The following is a 20,603-nucleotide window of genomic DNA, read 5'->3' as shown; positions in this document are numbered from 1 at the left end:
ACAAAATCCTAACTCTTAAAATTCAAAAAGTTACATAAAAATAAAACAATTAACAAAAGATAAATATTACCCCATATTTTCTCCAACATCAACATCAACAATGGCAATTAGTTTTCTATTATTTACATTTGAACAGTAGAACATAAATCTCAAGGAGCAAACAATTGCATAATACAAATATTTGTTTTAAGAAGTACCTAACCAAAAAAAAAAAAAAATATATATATATATATATATATATATATATAAAAGTGAAAACTATTGCTATGTTTTGTTTCATCAAGTAAACAAAACAGCAATGTTGAACTTTATTTTCCTCCTCTACGGCTCTACCTAATATGAGGAACTAGTAGCTAGCATGACAAGGTTGTAGTAATGGGTAACACAAAAAGTGATAAAATTGGTGATTAACTTGCTGCAAGCATTATTCTCTGGACATGCTTTTTAGGAAAGATGAACTCTTGGTTATCTCCCGGAGTGGTTTATCAGTGAATCTAATGATATGATAGGCTAAAGCACCAAAAATGGTCCCTATGGGTGGCCCTATAATATAAACCCAAAGTCCCTTGTATACATGCACTACAAGAGCAGGCCCAAGACTCCTGGCTGGGTTCATAGATGCCCCAGATACTGGCCTGCAATATAATCGAGTAACAAATGTCAACAAATTTTGTATGATTGATGTTAAAAAAAAAAAAAATCCAAAAGTTTCCAAGGGCCTTTTTTTTGGCATTAATAAAATGAATGGAATGGAACCCTGTGATCATAATATTATATACCACCAACTAAGTGTCTGTTTAGTTTTGGTTTAAAATTTTGAAGGATCAGATAATTGTTAATAAATTATTTTAAGAAAATTTTGATACAATTTTTATGAAAAATATAAAAAATAATCAAAACAATTACCAGTTTTTTTCTTTTCCAATAAAAAATTTATAAAAATATATCCTAAAAGCTAAAACAATGCCTTTTAAAGTACCAGTTAACTTTTTTCATTTTGTAATCATAAATGAGAATATATATAGTTTTTTTTATAACATGACTTTTCCTTCATTTTTTAAGTTATAGCTGTATTGTTGTAAAACTAATTTTTTAAGTAAAATAAATCAATGAAAATAAACTTATACGAAATAAACAATGAGAGTGGAACAATAGTTGAGCTATAATCGACAATTTTCTAAGAAATTACCCGGCAACAAGGACGTTTAGAAGTATTGTCATTCCAACAGCAATTCCTGCCAATTCTCCAATCTACAAGGAAAGAAATTGTTTCAAACTTAACCAATTAAAAATATAAACTCATTGGATGGGAAATTTTGAAAGCTATATATATATGCTACTAACTGCTCTATTGTCTGTGGCAACGCCGCAAATTACAAACATCAAAAGAAAGGAGATGATGATCTCGATAACAAGAGATTGCAAATTGGATCCAGTCGGCACTGTTCCAAAGAAATCCTCTTTATGCACAGTAAAAATACCACATAACGTAGCACTAGCAAGAATTGATCCTAAAAACTGCGCCAAGATATATAGAGGCACCTGCAAAACCAAAAACTAACCAAATTTAGCGACCATATATCTATGTGCATGGCTGTGTGTATATATATATATATATATTTATAGTTGGACTAATGGAAAGTGTCTTTGGTGATGTATAACGGGAACAAGTTTGGGAATCAATCTCTTCAAAATTAAAGTTTAGCGATAAGGTTATCTACTATATACCATTTCCAGACTTAACAAAACATGTGTATTGAATGCAACTTTTTATATAGAGTTTTTGTACATGTTTGTGTCAAGTGCTTTCCTTAAGAATCCTCAAGAAACATTGGCATAATTGAAACAAATTGTGGAAAGAGGGCATGCGTTGGAGCCATTAATGAACCCGAGAAGGTCCTGAACACTAAGGTATGGAAGGAATTGTTTTTTTTCCAGTTGAGATAATTGGAATAGACAAAAATGATGAATATTTGACCAGGGAGGAAGAGAATGAGTGGTTAGGGAAGATTTAGGGGTGAGTTAATGGTAGAAGTATATGAAGGGGAGTTGGAACTTGGAAGTCATGAGGGTTGAAAAGGCTCCGATACCAAATTAAAAGAAGATAGTGTTTTGATTTTATTAACACCCACCCACATTGTTGAGTATTGTATGTATTGTATTTATATAATTTCTTGGAGACTGAGTATTATGGTGTGGATTTGAAAACCTGCCTGTTTGAGAGGGAAACGTCTAAAGATTGAATGAGTTATAGTCACTGCTGGATTAAAGTGAGCCCCAGATATGTGGCCAAGAGAATAAATCATGACCATGACAATCAAACCCCATACTACACAAATCCCTGGAAATGTTACTGAACCGTATATCTTATTGACAACAACCGAACCACACCCAGCAAAGATTAACATGTATGTTCCAATGGCTTCAGCAATAACCTGAAGAAAAAAATAAAATAAAATAAAATTGAGAGGAATAATGAGTAAAATTTAGACAAATCCTTAAGTATGATACTTTAAGTTCTCCAATCAAATTTAACCATATAGATGCATTGATAAATGAACCATATGGTTAAATAAGATTGTCACTCAAAAAGATAATATAGTTTTTGCTGAATTGGTCAATACAACCATGTAGTTGAATATAATTGAATAATCTAAGGAATTGTACATAAGTTTAACCCTTTGCTAACCTTTTGAATGAGCTGAACCATCTCCGATGAAGAGCATATCCTATCGGTTGCGCTGCTGCCACCGGCTTTGCTTGAGGTGCTACCTCCTTCCATCTTTGTTATTTCATGTAAAGACATTCTCTTCCTATAATATCAAATGCTTCTTCTTCTTCTCTTGTATGATATAATCTTTGTTTTTTTTAAGCAGCGGATAGAATCTTAGTTTTGGCTTAAGAAATAAATTTATATATAATTATATATATACATGTCAAGTAAAGTCAGGATTGATGGTTTACCTGTTTTGAGGAGTGGTTTGCGGATGTATATATGTGCTTCTGCTTTCTCATACAATCTTGACCTCAAAACTGAAATAACTACCAGAACTGTGAAGTTTTGTTTCTTTTTATATTAACCATTAAGCAGCTAAAAGATAGGTTTTCTTTCCCATTTTAGAAAAAAACTTAAGATAGGTTTTCTTTCCCATTTTATAATTAGAAAACACTTATTAGGTTTTATTTTCCCATTTTATAGATCACGTGGCAAAAAAGAAAACAAGAGAACAAAAGACTCAGAAAACATAATAGCAACCTCGTTGCAATTTGAATACATTAATTAAACACATCAATTGAAAGCAATAAACAATTGAGAAGATTTTGCAGAAGAATAAAGAAGCTGGCCAGTGCTACTATTGCGCCTCTAGCGAGTATCTAATGCCAGGTACTTATGACGCCCTCAACAAGGCTCTTTGCTTTGGGACTCAGGAATTGTTTGTTTGATTCCCACTCCCCCCCCAAAAAAAAAAAAAAAAAAAAACTGATTCTATTTGTATTTGGCTAACTTAATTAGTAGGTTCTAAGATTTTAATTTTGTAAATTGAAGTCCAAAATTTATGTAATCCTTTCAATTCAAAGTCTCTGTCAATATTTGTCATTTCTTTCTTTCATTATAAATAGCAATAAAACAGACTATGTATGTGTTTGGATTCCACTGAAGCTGCGTCTGCATTTGTGAAGCTGCGTTTTCGTTCTTTTTTTTTTTTTTTTTTTTGTTTTCACGCGTTTTTGAGTAATGTGGTTACTGTTCATGCACTGTTCATTGAACAGTAACCGCAAATGTTGACTTTCTACAGTGAACAGTGTATATATGTATGGTTTACGGACCCACAAATTACACTTTTCAGCAACTTTTTCATTAAAAATAGGTCCCACGGTACTATTCACACATTTAAAATTATTTTGCTATAGTGTTTTCAGTTTTCAGTTTTCAGTTTCAGCAAAATAAGTTTTATCCAAACAGACTCTATGTGTTAAATATTGTATTTCACCTAGGATTTGTGTTATAAGTCAATTTGACGGTCATTGAACAAAGAGTGTAGATAAATTGATAAAGAAAGCTCTATTTAGAGAGAGAAAACTTCGCTTAGAGTGAGAAAGTTGTTGCCAAGAAACAACAATTAATTAGCAATGTGAAACACAATATTTTATCATTAGTCCCCACCTACCCTTTTGAGTCTTTGTTGCTACTTAGAATAATGAAAATAACATGAGCTTCAAATTGAAATGGTTAAGCTTAGGACTTCAATTGATTATATTAAATATCTGGATCTAATTTCAAACAAAGTATATAATCTCTGAGTCTTTATAAGTAATTTACCTGTAATATATATATATATATATATATATATATTTTTTTTTTTTCTTTCTTAAATGGGAATGGGGAGTCTCAAGTATGGTTGTCCACAAAAAGTCTATTTTTTCACGTTACAGCCAAGGAGGTCCAAGACATGGACCAACAAGGCCTAAATATATTAAAATTGAGAGAGCCCAATAATGGTTATTTAGAACCAGCCCATTATCAAGGTCCCAGGCGAATCATGTTTTGTTAAACCTGATAAGGCAGAATAAATATCTAGACTCAGTAATCAGGAGCCCAACATGCACGTAATATAAAAGGCTCAAAAGAGAACTAAATATAAGCTCAAAAGGAAATAGTAGACATTAGTATTTGGGTTTTTAAGAGGACTAGATGGGCTCCCATATTGATCAAGCCCAGAAATGTCACCCTTACTGCATTAAACTCAGTTGAGGTAGAAACCCTACAAATGTTTAATAAGAATCTGAGGCCCACAGTCACGTGAGTTTCTTCACTATTCCTGTTTATTTAGTTGACAAATGCAGATTTTGCTGCTTCAACAATACTACCATCACAATCATTTCCACAACTTACTAATTTATGTAATTGTAAATAAGAATTTGAGGTCCACAATCACGTGTGTTTCTTCACCATTCCTCCTTGGTTTATTTCATTGACAAATGAGGATTTTACTTCTTCAACAATACTACCAACACAACTATTCCCACAACTTACTGATTTATGCAATTGTAAATAGTCGACGAAAAGTGGTGAGTTGTACAAGTTAGTAATAAGAAAAAAAATGTTCAATACTTATAATCACACTAGTTAACAAATTGTAAAATTAGATATGTTATTAAGGGTGTCTTTAAATTTATTCTTAATTATGAGTTGTGGAGCTACAAATGGGAAAACTTCACTAATGTCCTGTTGGCGATGAATCATGGTTTTTATTACCTATAACATTTCAAAAAAGAATCAAAGAGAAAAGTGTACTTTTTTTTGCATAATATGCAATGGGGGGGGACCAATGGGTGATTCATATTTGCATATTTGTGACCCATGTGAGCAGGTCTATCAGTGTACATCTTCATGATTCTCAGTACACACATACATGCATCGAGGTAGGGGCTGAACTGCTTTATGGACCATCCCCCCAAAAAGCTAAGAACATTTTCTGTCCTTACCAATGTAATTTGATTTGTTTTTCACCTTCGGTTCATTCGAAGTTGATTCTGATGAATCTGATCGAGCCCACCAAGGAGTAAGGACCCACCAAAGAAAACAAGCTTAAGGGTGTCAAAATTTTGACAACTTATTACTAGAAAAAAAAAATAAAAAATATAAATAAGATATAGAATGCTTCTCAAAAAAAAAAAAAAAAAAGATATAGAATTCTCTAAACTTTAAAAATTATGGGAAGAATAGAGTGATGATACTGTACATTTTATAAAATGAGCAATTAAAATGTAAATTTTTAAACAGAAAACAAAATAATAATTTAGAAATGTATTTATTATATTGTTAATGTGACATCAATCATATTCAAACTTCAGTAAAAATCAATGTGTAAACATTTAAAAAAAAAAGAAAAGCAAATCATTAACACTTGACGTACGTCTTTAACATAATATAACGTTCTGTGTTAGAGTTTATATTACTTTTTTTTATTGGTTTATTTTTTTCAAAGAATAATTTGAACATAAAGTAAGTTATACTTAACAAAAATAAGACTCTAAAAAGTTTTATATGATCAAATGAATTAAATAAAACCAAACACGAAAAAAAAAGTTAGTATAGTGAATGTGTGTATTGGACTACTTTTAGAAAGGCAAAGGCATTATGAGCCACACATGATCCAGCCTACAGGTCAAAAAAGCATGTTAATGGCCAACCCATTCAAAGCTTCTTCTTCTTCGTCTAGGTCCAGCTGCAAGTAATGTAATGCCAATAATAAGTTGAAGCCCACACAAGTCCCACATTTTTAACGGTCAGCACTGTCTCAGCTATTTCCATTTTATTACCATATATAGGGAAAGTCTATAAAAACAACAAAAGGAAATTTAGTAACAAATTTAACACTTGCTAATATAGTAAATTGTTATAAATAAGTAAAAAAATTATGTCAATAATGAGATTAGATGAGAATCGATTAGAGGAGAATCAGTACAGACTTACTAACTCACATGAAGTAAAAAATGTTGTCAATTTTTTTTAATGTATCATAGAATTGTTTAAGAAATTAAAAATCTCAATGATGAACACAAAAGGGGCAAAAAAGAGGTTAAATCAAAGGGGGACATGGGTCTTTGACAAGATGTGATGTGTAATCCTAACTTAAAAGGTTTGATCAAACTAAGTGTGTGTACGTGTTGTCATGGTTTAGTTTGTAAAAGGAACTTCTTTTGTACTCTCTCTTTCTCTCTCTCTCTCGCTCTCAACCCACTTAATTCAATCAATGGTCCCTCCTTGCTTTGGTCCACACCCCAAGCTCATGTCCGTGGTTTAGCCTACACTGACCATGACCCCTCTCTCTCTCAGCATCAGTGCCTTGATTAGTTTTTGTATGCTTGTATTTATTCCCATCTGAACCACAGCTTAAATGATTTTTGGTCCAATCCCCCCACTTGCACTAAATTTAATATCCTAATCAAGATTATCTTATCTGAAACACGATCAAGTTTGATATTTATGTTTCTGAAATTTTTTTCCCCTGAATAAATTGTCATAATAAAATTTCATTTGAAACACGATCAAGTTTTATATATTCAATCAAAGTCCAAGCCTCTTAGCTCACATCTTGTGTATGATAAGTGTTCTAAATTGAGTTCGTGTCGATCTTGTATTTCGTTTAATACACTAGAGCCAAATGTTTTAAAATAGTCTCGTGTCAATCTTTTGTTTCGTCTAATAAATATTAAACGCAAGTCTTACCTTGTTACGATTACGACACCAGCCACTACCACACTACCATTTGATTCTGGTTTAGTCATGCAGCCACTACCACACTACCCTTTGATTCTGGTTTAGTCATGCAGTCTAATCATAAAATCACAATTGTTAACGAACGCCAATAAAATTGAAAGTGTCTTTTTCTTTTTCTTTTTCTTTTTTTGGTTTTTGGTTTTTTGAAATTTGAAATTTGATTTGAGTGACTTGGAGCTACCGTTAATTTAGATGCAAGGTCCCCATTTATGCTGGGTAATGAAGCCACGCGTACGAGGACCGTACCATTTTTTTGCCCACCATATGTTCCATTATTTATTATTATTATTATTTATTTATTTATACATTAACAATTGAAGATGGATGATTTGTCTTTCAAAAAAAAAAAAAAAAGATGGATGATTTGAATTATAGATGTCTTTATTAGATACATCAAAAAAATGCCTGTTACATTGTAATTAAACTCGGTCATTATTTATTATATTTGGGTGAAGTTAATATATATTTTTTGGGTTGATTTTTTTGCTTATTCATTTCTTTGTGTTCACATCCATTTACATGTTGATGAGAAATATATATACACACACAAGTTCAATAGTTATACGGTAAATTTGAACTCTAAATGTTTATATTGAAAATATCAGATGGAGCTGATGAGTTGACTTTTAAAATGAATCATTCAAACTTATGAGATCTAATAACTCAAATTTAAAAAAAAAAAAAATGATGATAATATAAGTTTATTTTAGTTCACTTGCAAAGAGGGAATATCCTTGCATGATACTTGAGGGTCATGATTAGTTAAGATTCAGGGTCATGACATCAAAAAATATCTTACTCTAATTATTAGACTAATGCTGATTATATATATATATATATATATATATTTGGATTCTCTCTTTATTGTCAATTTCACACTCATAAATTTCAGGCAAAAAAAAAAAAAAAAAATTCACACTCATAAATAGTCGTGTCTTGTTACAGTACTCCACAACTCAGAACTCCTACGTACACATAAAATCCCATATTACTCTCCTAGATGACTGCACCTTTTCTTTGAGGGAAAAGATTTTCTTTGAACTATGTGATGGAAGGCACAAAAAGATATTTGCAATACTCTCTCTTCCTTCTTATCCTTCATTTTAACTACATTGAATTGGTGGGGGATGAACCCTGCAGGACCTTTTTGCCTGGGAAGATAAGTAGGTGACAACTAAGTTGATCTAACCTAGGGCTTATTGGCCACTGGATTTGGGTTGTTGACATAAAAGTTTGATAGACGCATCTTCTCCCCCCCATATGTTATTAAAAGAAACAAATGACCTATCATTTACTAGAAGATTGGTTGCGATTTTTTTAGTGTCAAACTTTTTTTTTTTTTTGGCTTAAAACAGGTGGGGGAGGGGGATCACGGTTTTAAAGCTCTCAGCATTGTGGGGACTGTTTTGCAGCTTTTCAAATTATTATCCATTGAATACCTTTGCAGCATATACTCTATATGCCATATAGAGTGGAAAATTGTATCCATATATTAAACCAGTTATTGTCATTCACATAGGGTCCCATTCCTTTGTACTCAAAGAAAAATTGTGAGTGAATGACTCCAAAGTCCACAGCCTCTATCAAACTTTAAACTTTAATTTTCGAAGAAGTCCCTACCTTAGTTGGATCCTATCCTCTCCAATCTTCTTCTCTCCCACCTGCAATAATAATACAAACCTTTGTTTGGCTTCAATCACTGGTTGAAACCCTAGCACCACATGACAAGGGTATGGGCATCCACATGAGTATCATCCAATGTTTCTGCCATGTGTCCTTGAAAAGTATGATTTGACAGTGCCCTCTAGTCTATGTGAAACCATGCACACATCTGTTGTAGAATATAGATATAATAACTACTGAATGTAATTAAACTTCGTGGTCCATGATCTTTATCAATTAGTCAAGTTCACTTCTCTAGCTTTGATGTGGATTGTGGTCTACACTAATAATAAATTTTTGATATATGATCGCCATTGAAAGTCCCTAGTTGAACATGATTTTTCTTCATTTAAAACAAATTCATGAAGTAAAATCTAATTAAAGATGTATTATGTCATTTAAAAGTTTGAATGAATTAACAGTCTCTATATAAATTATTAGATTAAGAAAATAAGATCTTAACTATGAAATAGACTTAGGATGCTGTTCCCATTTGTATTATAGTGTATTATGGAGAAACATTTCAAACTTTCTCCTTTTGAAATTCTTTTTACATGAAAAAACTAGTTGAAAAGAGAGATATGACAACATATATTGCACATCAATAATTCATTATTTGTAAACACTAGTTATATTGTCCTTTAAAGATTCATAAGATAATAAAAGTACAATCGTGAGCTAGCAAGAGGGAACATGGTGTCTAGGGGCACCGTAACAAACAAAATCAGTCCAAAACAAGCAAATCAAGAGCTTATCTAGCTCGATTATTATCATGAATGTAGGGAATTTGAATGAACAGAGAGTTGGACACATCAATGCATGCATGAAAAATGAGAATGAATTTTCTTAGTTGTTTTGGCGTAATAATTAACATGCCCTACCCTCTATCATTTAGCTCAAAAAAAATTAACATGCCCTACCCCCAAAGAAAATTACAATGGGAATTCCATCATGTAATTCTATTCGTGGCTAGAATGATATCAAGAAATTAAGCTAGTTGCTTTTATGAGTACACGTACGAAACATGGGTGAAGTTGCTCATAGCCTAAAAAGCTGATTGACCTTGTTTGTTCAAGCATGCCTGTTTGTTAGTGGAAATTATATGATTCTGAGATCGATAACTTTAATTTTTGTGGCCATATAATTAGTAAGCCTCCTTAATGTTATATTTCTCTCTCTCTCTCTCTCTCTCTCTCTCTCTCTCTCATTATTATTATTATTATTATTTTTTTTTTTGCCTTTTAAACTAGGATGAAAAGAATATATGACCGATTCCAATTAATCTATCGAGAATTTATATTTAACTCCAAAATTTTGAGACTAAGACTTTATTTGTTATTGTTGTTTAAGATGCATGAAGTGTGCCGTAATTGTATTATGAGGCTTAACGGGAAATGACCAAAACATGAGAGAAAGTAATAGTGAATGATAAAGATTGAAAGTTTTTTGATATGAAAATGGGTGCATGGCGTAGTCTGAGAGTTTTAAGAGTTGTTTTCTGTGAGGACTAGCTGAAGTTGCCAGGCATACTATTTACAGTTTCAAATTTTCAATGAAGGTATGTTGGCCATCCATTTGGATCCACCTAATGGGCCAAAATCTAAAGTTTCACATTATCACATTATCTAAAAAGAGCAGCTAATCCCGGTGTAGTAGAAAACTTGGGCCTTTAGGCCCATTCCTGGACACACCCGGGCCTCTGATGAAAAAAGAGGGCGGGGTTTGGGTGAGGCTAAAATTATGAATAAATTAATGCGTTTGTGATCAGTGACACAGATTATATAATAACTTTAGCATAAAAAGGTCAATCACATATAGTAAATATTTTTGGTTGACATTTTGTATTTTCATTTGGTCACAAAATACGAAGATAAAAACAGATGCAGATGAGCCAATTTTAAATACTCCGAAGTCAATTTTTTCTCTCTCTTTTTTTTTTTTTTATTAATTAAAAACAAAAAACAAAAAAACCAATGAAATCAACTACAGTACAAATGTGTTGACTTCGATGTTATTTTGAAGACAAGGTTAATCCTAAATATGTGACTGAATTAGAAGATTCCGTGAATCAGCGAAATAATAGTGGAATTGGGCAAAATTTTCAACTAATTAAGACGTGAACAGGTCCCTAATTAGTGTTGATGGCTTCAATTTTCCTGGTGAATGACTTCACTTACATAGGAAAATGTAATGATCATTCAGCGCACGTGGGGCATGAAAACCTTTTGTTGGTTTCTCCCTACAAAACCATGTGAGATCGTACCGTCCACGATGACTTGGTGTCGTAATTCACAAAGACCCATCGTTTTCTACTTGAGCATGTTGGTCTTGCCTGATTTAATGGCCGTCCTACTCTTTCCCAAGTATACATATTCACTGCCCATTTGCAATGCATTTGTCCCTAATATAGTAGTAATGTATAGCCCCTTGAATTTTGTGGAAAAAATATATTACTATGACTTGAAAAGAGGCTACGTTTTCGAGGCTAGTTTAAATTTTGCACTGCGTGTGTTCCCCTCCAATGCTACATCATACTAATGAATCGAAATCTTGGGGTTGACAATTAGCCCACCAAAATGGGGTATGTGATTGATGAGATGCTATTCTTGGCTGCATGAAATGGGTCAATTAGGGCCTAAATAGTCATTTCAAGCACACCACCAATCAATTAGGGGCTTAATAGTTAATAGTCATCCAAGGTTGTTGAATTTGAACTTAAATTGGGGGACGTAATGAATATAGTTTTCATACTCAAAACATTTAACTAGGAAGTTGGGTTGAGTTAAGTCAGGTATTAACTTGTTCAAGTTTGGACTGGTTTTATTATATCAAAGTTTGGTTCTCAAATATCAAGGTTGAACAAAATCTATTAAATGATCAATTAATTTTATTATGCTTTTACTAAAAAATTTTATGTTCCTAACCTGTTTGGGTATATTGACAGTTGATATGAATATACTCAAAACTCATTCTATATCATCCACTTAGCTCAATCAAATCTTATTATCATGTGTCAAAGGCCTTGTAACTGAATTGACATCTTCCCATATACAAAATACTTTGAGGTTCACGAGGAAAATGTTCGAGTTACAGAGTTAACAACATGTTGTAATTATCTCTTAAAAAAAAAAAAAAATCTTATCATCTCATCATCTACTCATTTTGGCCATGAATTCACCAAATTGAGTCAACTCAACTAAAAAAAAAAAAAGGAATGAACAAGACCTCAATTCTACTTGGAGAAATTGCACTTTACCACTTTAAATTATACTTTATATTACACTTTGCACCATAATCTTTTCGAATGCACGTTTTGCACTTTAAATTATGACTCCTATTACACTTTACACCCTGCCATTAAGTTTGCCGTTAACTTGGATGAAAATTCAAAATTTAGGATGTAAAGTATAATGAGTATAGTTTAGGGTGGTAAAATATAATTTATATTTTGTTTTTAAAGCATTGAAAAGATGGGCAATTAGGTCTTTTCACGTAGTGTCATATTTTTTCATCCAAGTTAACAGCAAATTTAATGTCAGGATGCAAAGTGTAACAAGAGTCATAGTTTAGAGTGAAAAAAGTGCATTTGAAAAGTTTATGGTGAAAAAAGTGCACTCGAAAAGTTTATAGTATAGTGTAACATGAAGTATAGTTTAAAGTGATAGAGTGTAATTTCACCCTCTACTTGCCTAGAAGTAGAAAGTAAAAATTGATAAATTTAAAAATAGTAATTAGTTCTTAGAATCACATTAATAGTTTTATTCGATATTCCACATTTACTACAACAACAAAAAACTCAAAAATGATAATCCATCTAAAGGCAAACGGTGGGATCAAGGTATGCATTATGATGACCAAAATATAGCCTAGCTTTTCTTTTTGTCCAAAATAAATATTCTTTGACTTTGGCATCGGAGTATTTATGGCTTGCACCACTTGGTATTCTTCCTTCTTTTTTCTTTTTTTTTTTTTTTTTTTTTTTTTTTTTTTTTGTGTGTGTGTGAACAACATTGGTATTATTCTAATTGTCTTTCTTTTTTTTTTTTTTTTTGGATGGGTCTAATTGTCTTTTTAGCAGAAGTCTTTTGCCCATGTCAACCGTGCAATAAAGTAGTTTATCAGGAGCCAAATTTTAGGCTAAAATTCAATAATAATTTCATTTATACTTTACTATCTTTAGTATTCACGTACATATTAAACTGAATTTGACTTGTTGAAGTTTTCTTAAGTAATTAATAAAACAAACTTAAATTTAAGCTTGGTTCATTTAGTTGGAATAATCAGCTTAAAACAAGCACCTTAAGTAGCCAACTCAAGTTTTTCTCAAAAAAAAAAAAAAAAAAAAAAAAAAAAAAAAGAAAAAAAAAAAACAAACTCAAGTGGTTTTTTTTTTTTTTGAGAAAGCAGCAAACTCAAGTTGGTCAAGAGTAGTTTGGTTTGTTTTATATGACTAGCTTATGTTATGATTTTACCCCTAAAGTTGACTATACCCAACCAATGGAATCAAAATCCTGTGTCGCAATATATATATGATCGGTTCTGTATTTTATTTATCGTAGTTTCATGCCTTTCTATTAAAAAAAGCAATCAAAGTTGAAAAAAAAAAAAAATCACGCGTTGTATAAAGTGGAACATTCTTAATGGGAAATATAATTTTTGTTTATTGCCAATATACTTATATACCTCATACCCCACTAGATTAGATTATTAATTGGAATTGATTCTAAAGAGGGGGAAAAAAAAGATTAGTGGAATTAATCTGAAGGCCAACACCTAAACACACAAACTCAAATGAAAGTAAAGGTTGTGTAAATAACTTTGTTTGACATTCTTTTTTCCTTTCAATATGATTATCAAGCCAAGGATTTATCTATTCCATGGCTATAAAATTACTGCTCATACCTGGAAATTAGGCAACTGTTCAAAAAACAAGCATGCCAGTACAAAGTACTTTGAATGTTTTTGATGGGTTTGGAGTTTGCTAATGTATCACATTCTCCGTTACTCATTTTATACTTATAGTACCATTCTAATTTAAGTTATTATTTATACAAGACTTTCAAAATTATTAATAAAAGGCAAAGGAAGGTTTCGAGGAATCAAAGAAATACAAATGGATGTACAAAAATAAACTTAATTGTGTAATTGAAAACTCAACATTGCTGCTATAAGAATTACAAACACTTATAAAAACACCTCGCTATTCTCACAAAATTTCTAACCAGTTTCTCAAATTAATTTTAGAAAAAAAAAATACTAATATTTCTTATTGCCTCTATTGCTAAAATTATATATACATGAAATTTCGGGAGGAAAGAAAGGTCAAAGTAAGGAAGTGTATTTAATTAATTTTATTCTTTTTCTTTTTATTTGTCTGCTAACAAGCGGTCTTTCTATTTTTTCTAAAGAATGTGACATAAACAGGATATTAATCAATCAGGAAGTTATCATGACAATCTATCTAGCTAATAATGCGACAATTGAAACTTGAATGAAATATTTTCAATCTCTCTCTCTCTCTCTCAATTACTGCTTTTTGAGTCCCATGAATAAACCTTCAACAGTACGTACTCACCTTCTTTACCAACTCCAAGCATTGTCGCTTAGTGTTTGTGAGTGTTTGTTCTCAATTTGCCGAGTTTCAATAATGTAGTTAGCCTTGAGTGACCTTTTCATATAGAGAGAAGAAGGAAAACATTGAAAAATGGTACTACTACTTCGATTTTGAAATAAATTTTTGTGCTTTTCCCACCCACCTAGCCACTTTTTAAGAACAAAGTTGAGAATGAACAAAACCAGCCCACCCCATTCGATTATACCAAGGAACCAGCAAGTAGGATTTGCATTCATCATATAACCCTTTGTTTCTCTCTTTACAGATGCAATGTTTGCCATCATGATGACCCTAATTGGCAGCATACTTTTGTGAGTTTGGAGTGATGATCACATCAACTTTTGAGAGGTGTGATGGCTTGTGATCATTATGAATGAATGAGATAAAATTCGTTCAATCACGTGCCATCATTTTACAGCTAAAAAAATGAAAAGATAAGTAGGAAATAGCTGACCAGTCCAGCCCACAAGGGCCACCACCCTAGTTAGCAGTTTTAGAGTGACGAAGAGTCCTCCTCTAGTAGGGTAGGGTTAGGCTTGTGGGCGCATCAATGACCAAAAGCCTTTGGCAAAAGTAAGCATGCTGCTTTTTGACTCTGCCTTTCTGCTTTCTTATCTCATTACTTTACTTCTCTCTCAGTACCCAACCCTCTCAAAAAGCCCTTAAAAGAGAGGTTCTAAGCAAAAAAGTACAAAACCCACTCAGCAGAAAGACCATGTGCTTTCAAAAATTTTCTTTAGCCTCACCCTACATTTTTTTTTTTTTTTGTCATTTTGCTTTCTTTGCGTGAAAGTTTAAAGGAAGATTTTTTGATGAACAAAGTTTAAAGGAAGATATGTCTTTGTCTTAATGCAAAATACATCATCTTTCTATTAACAAAATGACTAATGACCCCTTTTTGATCGATAAAATTCCTAAACTAAATTACAAACCAAGAAAGAAACGACAATATCAAATAATTGCCGGATCCACGGACAATCAAAACCAACACTAACAACAAAACTAATAAAAAAATTAAAAAGAAAATTATTCCCTCCTATTCTTTCTCCTCAATTCAGTAATCAACTTTGACACTTTTTATGTGGTAGAGGGGATTTTTGAAATCCAACTTTACACGCACAACTGAATGGGAGAGAATCAGATATAATTGACCACCTTCTTGTTTTTCAAATATTTTTTTTTGGGGATTACAACTTTCTTTCCGGGATTTTCTCGCTATTGTTCCCATTTGGCTAGACGGGCATTCCTTGTTCTTCTCAAACTTTTGGAAACTAGATGAAACTTCAGGTGTTAATAGGGGCAGTGACCCTCAGATCAAGGCTTCCACCAGAGTCAGATATATCTTATCTTTGATCCAAAGTTTTGGAACTTAGCGTACTCTTTGCCCTACCATTGATTTCTGCCAGAAAATCCTCATGCAACAACAACATATTCCGGTGTGGCCAATGCTCACATGTAAAGACATAATCACATCTAGAATTCTCTTCTAAAACTCCTCCTATTTTTGCTACTACTGTAAAGTGTAAACTTCACAAACCAAGAACAATGTAGTAGACAAGAGTAATAGGTAATGCTATCAACATCCCAAAGATAACCCTGCAATATTAAATTTTGAAAATTATAAAAACATTACTTTTAAGTTTTAATCAATTATTTTAATACATCAGTAAACTTCAAATAGAAAATTACTTACGCAGTGCTAAGAATGGCTGGATGAACATTGTATTCTTTAGCAAACACAAAGGGAACAATTCCTTGTGGAAGTGCAGCCTGTTGGACCACAATTTTCATGTTAGTGAATAAAAACATTTACCCCATGGTTAAAATAGGCATCAGTGTTTGAATTACCTGAACAATTGCTATGTGTAGCAGCCTACCGCGCAAGCCAACGGCAATGGAAGCCGCGGCCATTACCGCGGGGCCGGTGAGAAATCTTACTGCCATAGCAAAAGAAGCAACCGAATTCCCACAAGCTATTATCTTGGGTTGAAGAGCCATAAACAGACCTTTCAAAGTAACAACAATTACAACCAAATCAGTACGTACCAACACCATAGCATCCCCACACAAAAAAAATGAAAATAAAAGTCCATAGACGTATCAATCATAGTCCTTAATCCCACAAAAATCAACTACCTTCACTAATTAATATGGCCCCCTCGGTAATGGGCATCTATCACAACGAATGGCCACCGACCCTGGTCCCCGAAAACGACTTCCCAGTATTGGGTCCCATATGTCGGGCGGTCAATCTCATTTATTGTACAAGATAAAATCCAAAAACTAAAATTAAAGTCATAGGAGAAGAAAAATATCGGTCCTAGTCCATATACAATGCAGTAATCCATATCTTCACAGACGGACAGGGTTAAACATCACTACCAACAATCGTGCCCACCCCGACCATAATCCATGGTGCCCCAATTGCCACGGTTCCTAAAATCTTATATTGTCGCAATTTTAATCTTAAACAACAATATTCACAAGTCTATGTATGGAAAAAAAAATTATATGGTAAAATAACGACTACTCACCTAAGCTAAACATAGCCATTCCAAGCCCAGCATCGGATAGTATGGAGATTGACTTCTCTATTATTTTTGGCATAACCACATTCCACCTTCAAAATCAAGATGAAATTCAATCAGCACACTAAAATATTTTAGTATAAATTGTATAATGTGACTGTAAATTTTAACTTACCGATAAGCGACAAGTGACCAGACAAGACCAATGAGACTGGAATAGGTGTTGGGGTTGCGGATAAGTTTACGCCACACCATGATTAATATGAGACGAGTCATAACGCTAGCTGGAGGCATTTGTTTTCCGGTAATGGTCTCTGTAGCTCCTGCAACAGATTTCGGGTGAAGCTCAGCTGTTGAACTGGACCCAAACTTGTTGAGTCCAATGGGACCCTCTTTTTCTCTCTCTTCCTCTTCTTCCTCTTCCCTCCCTGCAAACGTGAATTCCTCCGCACCCAATCCCCCCTCACTTTCCCCAATCCCTTCACAAAAAAAGAAAAAAAAAAAAAAAAGTTAACTAATTGAACAATTATTGAATTTGCTTAACTATTTTTTGGCATTAATTATTGCATTCTCGTTAGCGTACGTCATAGATATGACACTTGTCTCAGGTGTTAAATGTGAATGTATGTATGAAGTGTAAATTAACATGTATACCTTTGTTGCTTTCCGCATTGTGCGGATGATCAGCAGCAACCAACATGCGGATCTCCTTGGCGCCTTGATCGGACCGTCCAGATTGCTCCGAGGCTCCGAAGTCGGTCCCACCGAACACGTGGAGCCCACCGCCTTCGGAAACCGGAGACGTGCTGGAGCTCCACACGAACATGTGGAGCTCCTTGGCATCATGACTCGCCTTGGTATTAGCAGTACCGTTATTCGGACCTTGTGGTGGAGCTTGCTGCTGAATTTTGGTGTTTTTAGTAATAGTTGATGAGAACTCAGGGTTAGGAGCTGGATACGACGCCGTTACGGGTTGAGCTGGATAAAATCCAAATCTCGGAGAAGGAACTGTCTGAGCCGCCGTTGAAGTACAATTCTCTTCGAAGTTCGAAGTTCTCGGAGTCGGACCTCGTGAGGACTGTACGGAATACACGTCGGCGGGACCGAAACTCGAATGCCTAGGCCCCGGCGGGAAGCCTTGGCATCCCATCATGGAGTAGAAATCGGAGTTGTTGAAGTTGGAGCCTCGCGGCGTCGGATTCCGAGACGAACTCAGGCTGTAAATCTCGGCGCCGGTGAGATTCGACGGTCGAGGCGTCAATGCCGGAAGCGAACACGGACCGAGCGATCGTCTCGACGCGTTCGATTTCCTCACCGTGACGTGGAGCTTCCCGTCGTCGCCGATTTCGGCGTCGGTCTCGAGGAAATCACGGCCGTCCAACGACATGACGTCGGAGTCGACTTTGAACGACACGATCGAAGCTGCCGTTTCGGGAAACTGCTCCATGATGAGCATCTTTGCGCCGCGGTACTCGAACAAAAAGAGAAGCAGAGTGTACCAAATGATACACTGCAAAACCACGACCTGAACCATGAGAGAACCAGAGTCTTTACCGTACATAGCTATGAGCAATGGAATTCCCATAACCAAGGTGTTTGGCAACGTGGAAAGTGAGAAAATCGTTATCATCCACTCCAAGCTACCGTTCTTGGTGAAGTTGGTCCAAAAGGTCAAAACGACGAGCATGATGATTTTCTGAAGCGTGTCGGCGGCGATGAACCGGAAATTCATGGAGTACGGGTCGTTGGTGGAGATGAAGTGGAAAGAGAGGAGAGGTACGGCGAAGATGGCGACGAAGCGGTTGATTCCGGAGCACTGGTCCGGCGAGAAAATCTTCCACCACCGGACGGAACCGTAGGCTAAGATCATCGCCACGTAGAGTGGAATCACAGCCGTTAAAACTGTGTACAAGTCTTTCCAGGTGATCATCTTTAAAGCTTTTTTGCTTTTTGTTTGGATTTGTTGTTTGCAGATCTAGTGTTTGAAGGTGAGTGGCATTGGAGGTGTGAATTTGAGAAGAGTGGAAGGGCAAAATGGGAAGAAAGGGGAAAAAACCGTTAGTAGTAACTGACTCCCTTTCTATAGATAGTTCTTAGCTGTACGCTCAGCTCTGCAGCTTTCTGCAGTATTGCTTGCTTGTTTTGTGAAAACTGAAAATCTCTCTACGCACACAGATATTATATATTACGAGGAGTGTAACTTTGAGAGAATGTATATATAGGGGAGAGAGAGAAGGATATATATGAGTTGAGTGTACTGACTACGGAGTGTGAAGACGAGTTAGGAAGTAACCGCCTGATATGGTTAGGTTAACCCAAGTGGGGTTAAGTTGTACACGTGGCATTTGTCACGTGGGATGGGGTTTTCAGTGACGTGGACACCTTTAATTGTTTTTTTTCTTTTTCTTTTTCATTGTTGTGTCTACGTTGAGGACCTCTATGCCGATTTTGTGGGATGGCAATGGCTTTTTTTTACAAGCTCTATTTATTTATTTTTAAATATATATAAAAAATTAAGATTTTATAGAGATAAAAGAACATATATTCTAGCACTATTATATGTATAATAATATGAAGTGTTTAAAATTGAAAATATATGAGATAGATAGGTCCACATGAATGGTGATGCATGATTAAGGTACATGCTAAGTTTTGACCAACTGAAAAAAAAAAAAAAAAAAACAGAGAGCAGAAACTGCTGAGTGATGGTCCAAATTTTCTCTTTTTTCCCTTTCAACCTTTGAAGGCTGATCTATGAGCCGCACCAATATAATCCCCACTCTTTTAAACTTTTCTTCATGGTCCTCCAGACATGTGACTCTGATACAAATCTTGGTTCACTTTGTCTCAGTTTGGGTCCGTGAAGAAAATAATTTCAACAACCATTGAACAAATTTTTTGTACGTATATAAAGATATACTATATGTGGCGTCTCACAATAAAATTGGGTGAATTGATCAGTTCATTCTTAGCTAGAGGAGTGCGTGATTTCTGGTAGGGTATGTATGGTAATTATAACGCACTATAAATGGAATTTTGTGGATACAATAAACGAGTGTAACGGTAGAAACTAAAAAGAGGTTAAATGATATTTTTTGTTGCGAAGTTGGCGTAGAATAGACAACACAGGCCTTCTTGGATTAACAAGTGCGTCAGAAATCACAACACAAAATCAAGGGGGTGCTAGTAAAGGCCATTGGGTTGATAATGATAGAATTGCATGAAATTTAACAGGTTAAAGGAAAACGATATTCTGATTTAGACTCGAAATTTCGAGTTTCGCTTAAATATAGGTAAATTTCTTCGTTAAGATCCCGAAAATAGGGCTTTTTCTATTTATAATTGTAGGGGCACGACTCTTAAACGGCCCAACAACGACGTTGAGCTCGCGCGTGAAAGATCCCCCACAATAATATTTGTAGAGAGTGGGCTTGAAAGGCTAGCGTTGGGTCACGAGGCGTTAGTACAGACCGGACCTTAGATAAACCCAGACTAGAAAAAGGCTTTAGTTCGG

At 34.3% G+C, this 20,603-nt stretch overlaps 2 protein-coding genes across 2 annotated transcripts; both read right to left on the bottom strand.

Annotated features, from left to right (window-relative positions):
* Positions 1-235: 235 nt before the first annotated feature.
* Positions 236-2,850, bottom strand: LOC126713496 (probable aquaporin NIP-type). The gene is made up of 5 exons (XM_050413257.1): positions 2,690-2,850; positions 2,214-2,435; positions 1,345-1,542; positions 1,190-1,251; positions 236-635 (listed from the first exon to the last, which is right to left on the bottom strand). The coding sequence occupies exons 1-5, from the start codon at positions 2,804-2,806 to the stop codon at positions 425-427; spliced, it is 810 nt and encodes a 269-aa protein (XP_050269214.1). The 5' UTR covers positions 2,807-2,850; the 3' UTR covers positions 236-424.
* A 12,533-nt stretch (positions 2,851-15,383) lies between these two features.
* Positions 15,384-19,296, bottom strand: LOC126715365 (auxin efflux carrier component 3). The gene is made up of 6 exons (XM_050415944.1): positions 17,744-19,296; positions 17,265-17,568; positions 17,096-17,181; positions 16,410-16,567; positions 16,255-16,331; positions 15,384-16,157 (listed from the first exon to the last, which is right to left on the bottom strand). The coding sequence occupies exons 1-6, from the start codon at positions 19,017-19,019 to the stop codon at positions 16,091-16,093; spliced, it is 1,968 nt and encodes a 655-aa protein (XP_050271901.1). The 5' UTR covers positions 19,020-19,296; the 3' UTR covers positions 15,384-16,090.
* Between the last annotated feature and the right edge of the window lie 1,307 nt (positions 19,297-20,603).

Source organism: Quercus robur, chromosome 1 (genome assembly GCF_932294415.1).
Source record: "Quercus robur chromosome 1, dhQueRobu3.1, whole genome shotgun sequence".
NCBI lineage: Eukaryota > Viridiplantae > Streptophyta > Magnoliopsida > Fagales > Fagaceae > Quercus > Quercus robur.
The sequence above is the reverse complement of the archived record's forward strand: the minus strand, read 5'-3'. Positions and strand labels throughout refer to the sequence as shown.

What these genes read in the sequence shown, in the direction of transcription:
- LOC126715365 (XM_050415944.1), bottom strand. Translation starts at nt 19,019, where the DNA reads ATGATCACCTGGAAAGACTTGTACACAGTTTTAACGGCTGTGATTCCA. An exon ending in CAATGCGGAAAGCAACAAAG is followed by an intron (nt 17,569 to 17,743) that starts GTATACATGTTA and finishes TTTTTTGTGAAG; the next exon opens with GGATTGGGGAAAGTGAGGGG. An exon ending in AATGGCTATGTTTAGCTTAG is followed by an intron (nt 16,568 to 17,095) that starts GTGAGTAGTCGT and finishes TTACTTTGAAAG; the next exon opens with GTCTGTTTATGGCTCTTCAA.
- LOC126713496 (XM_050413257.1), bottom strand. Translation starts at nt 2,806, where the DNA reads ATGTCTTTACATGAAATAACAAAGATGGAAGGAGGTAGCACCTCAAGC. An exon ending in TGGTTCAGCTCATTCAAAAG is followed by an intron (nt 2,436 to 2,689) that starts GTTAGCAAAGGG and finishes TTTTTTCTTCAG; the next exon opens with GTTATTGCTGAAGCCATTGG. An exon ending in TTGCCACAGACAATAGAGCA is followed by an intron (nt 1,252 to 1,344) that starts GTTAGTAGCATA and finishes CTTTCCTTGTAG; the next exon opens with ATTGGAGAATTGGCAGGAAT.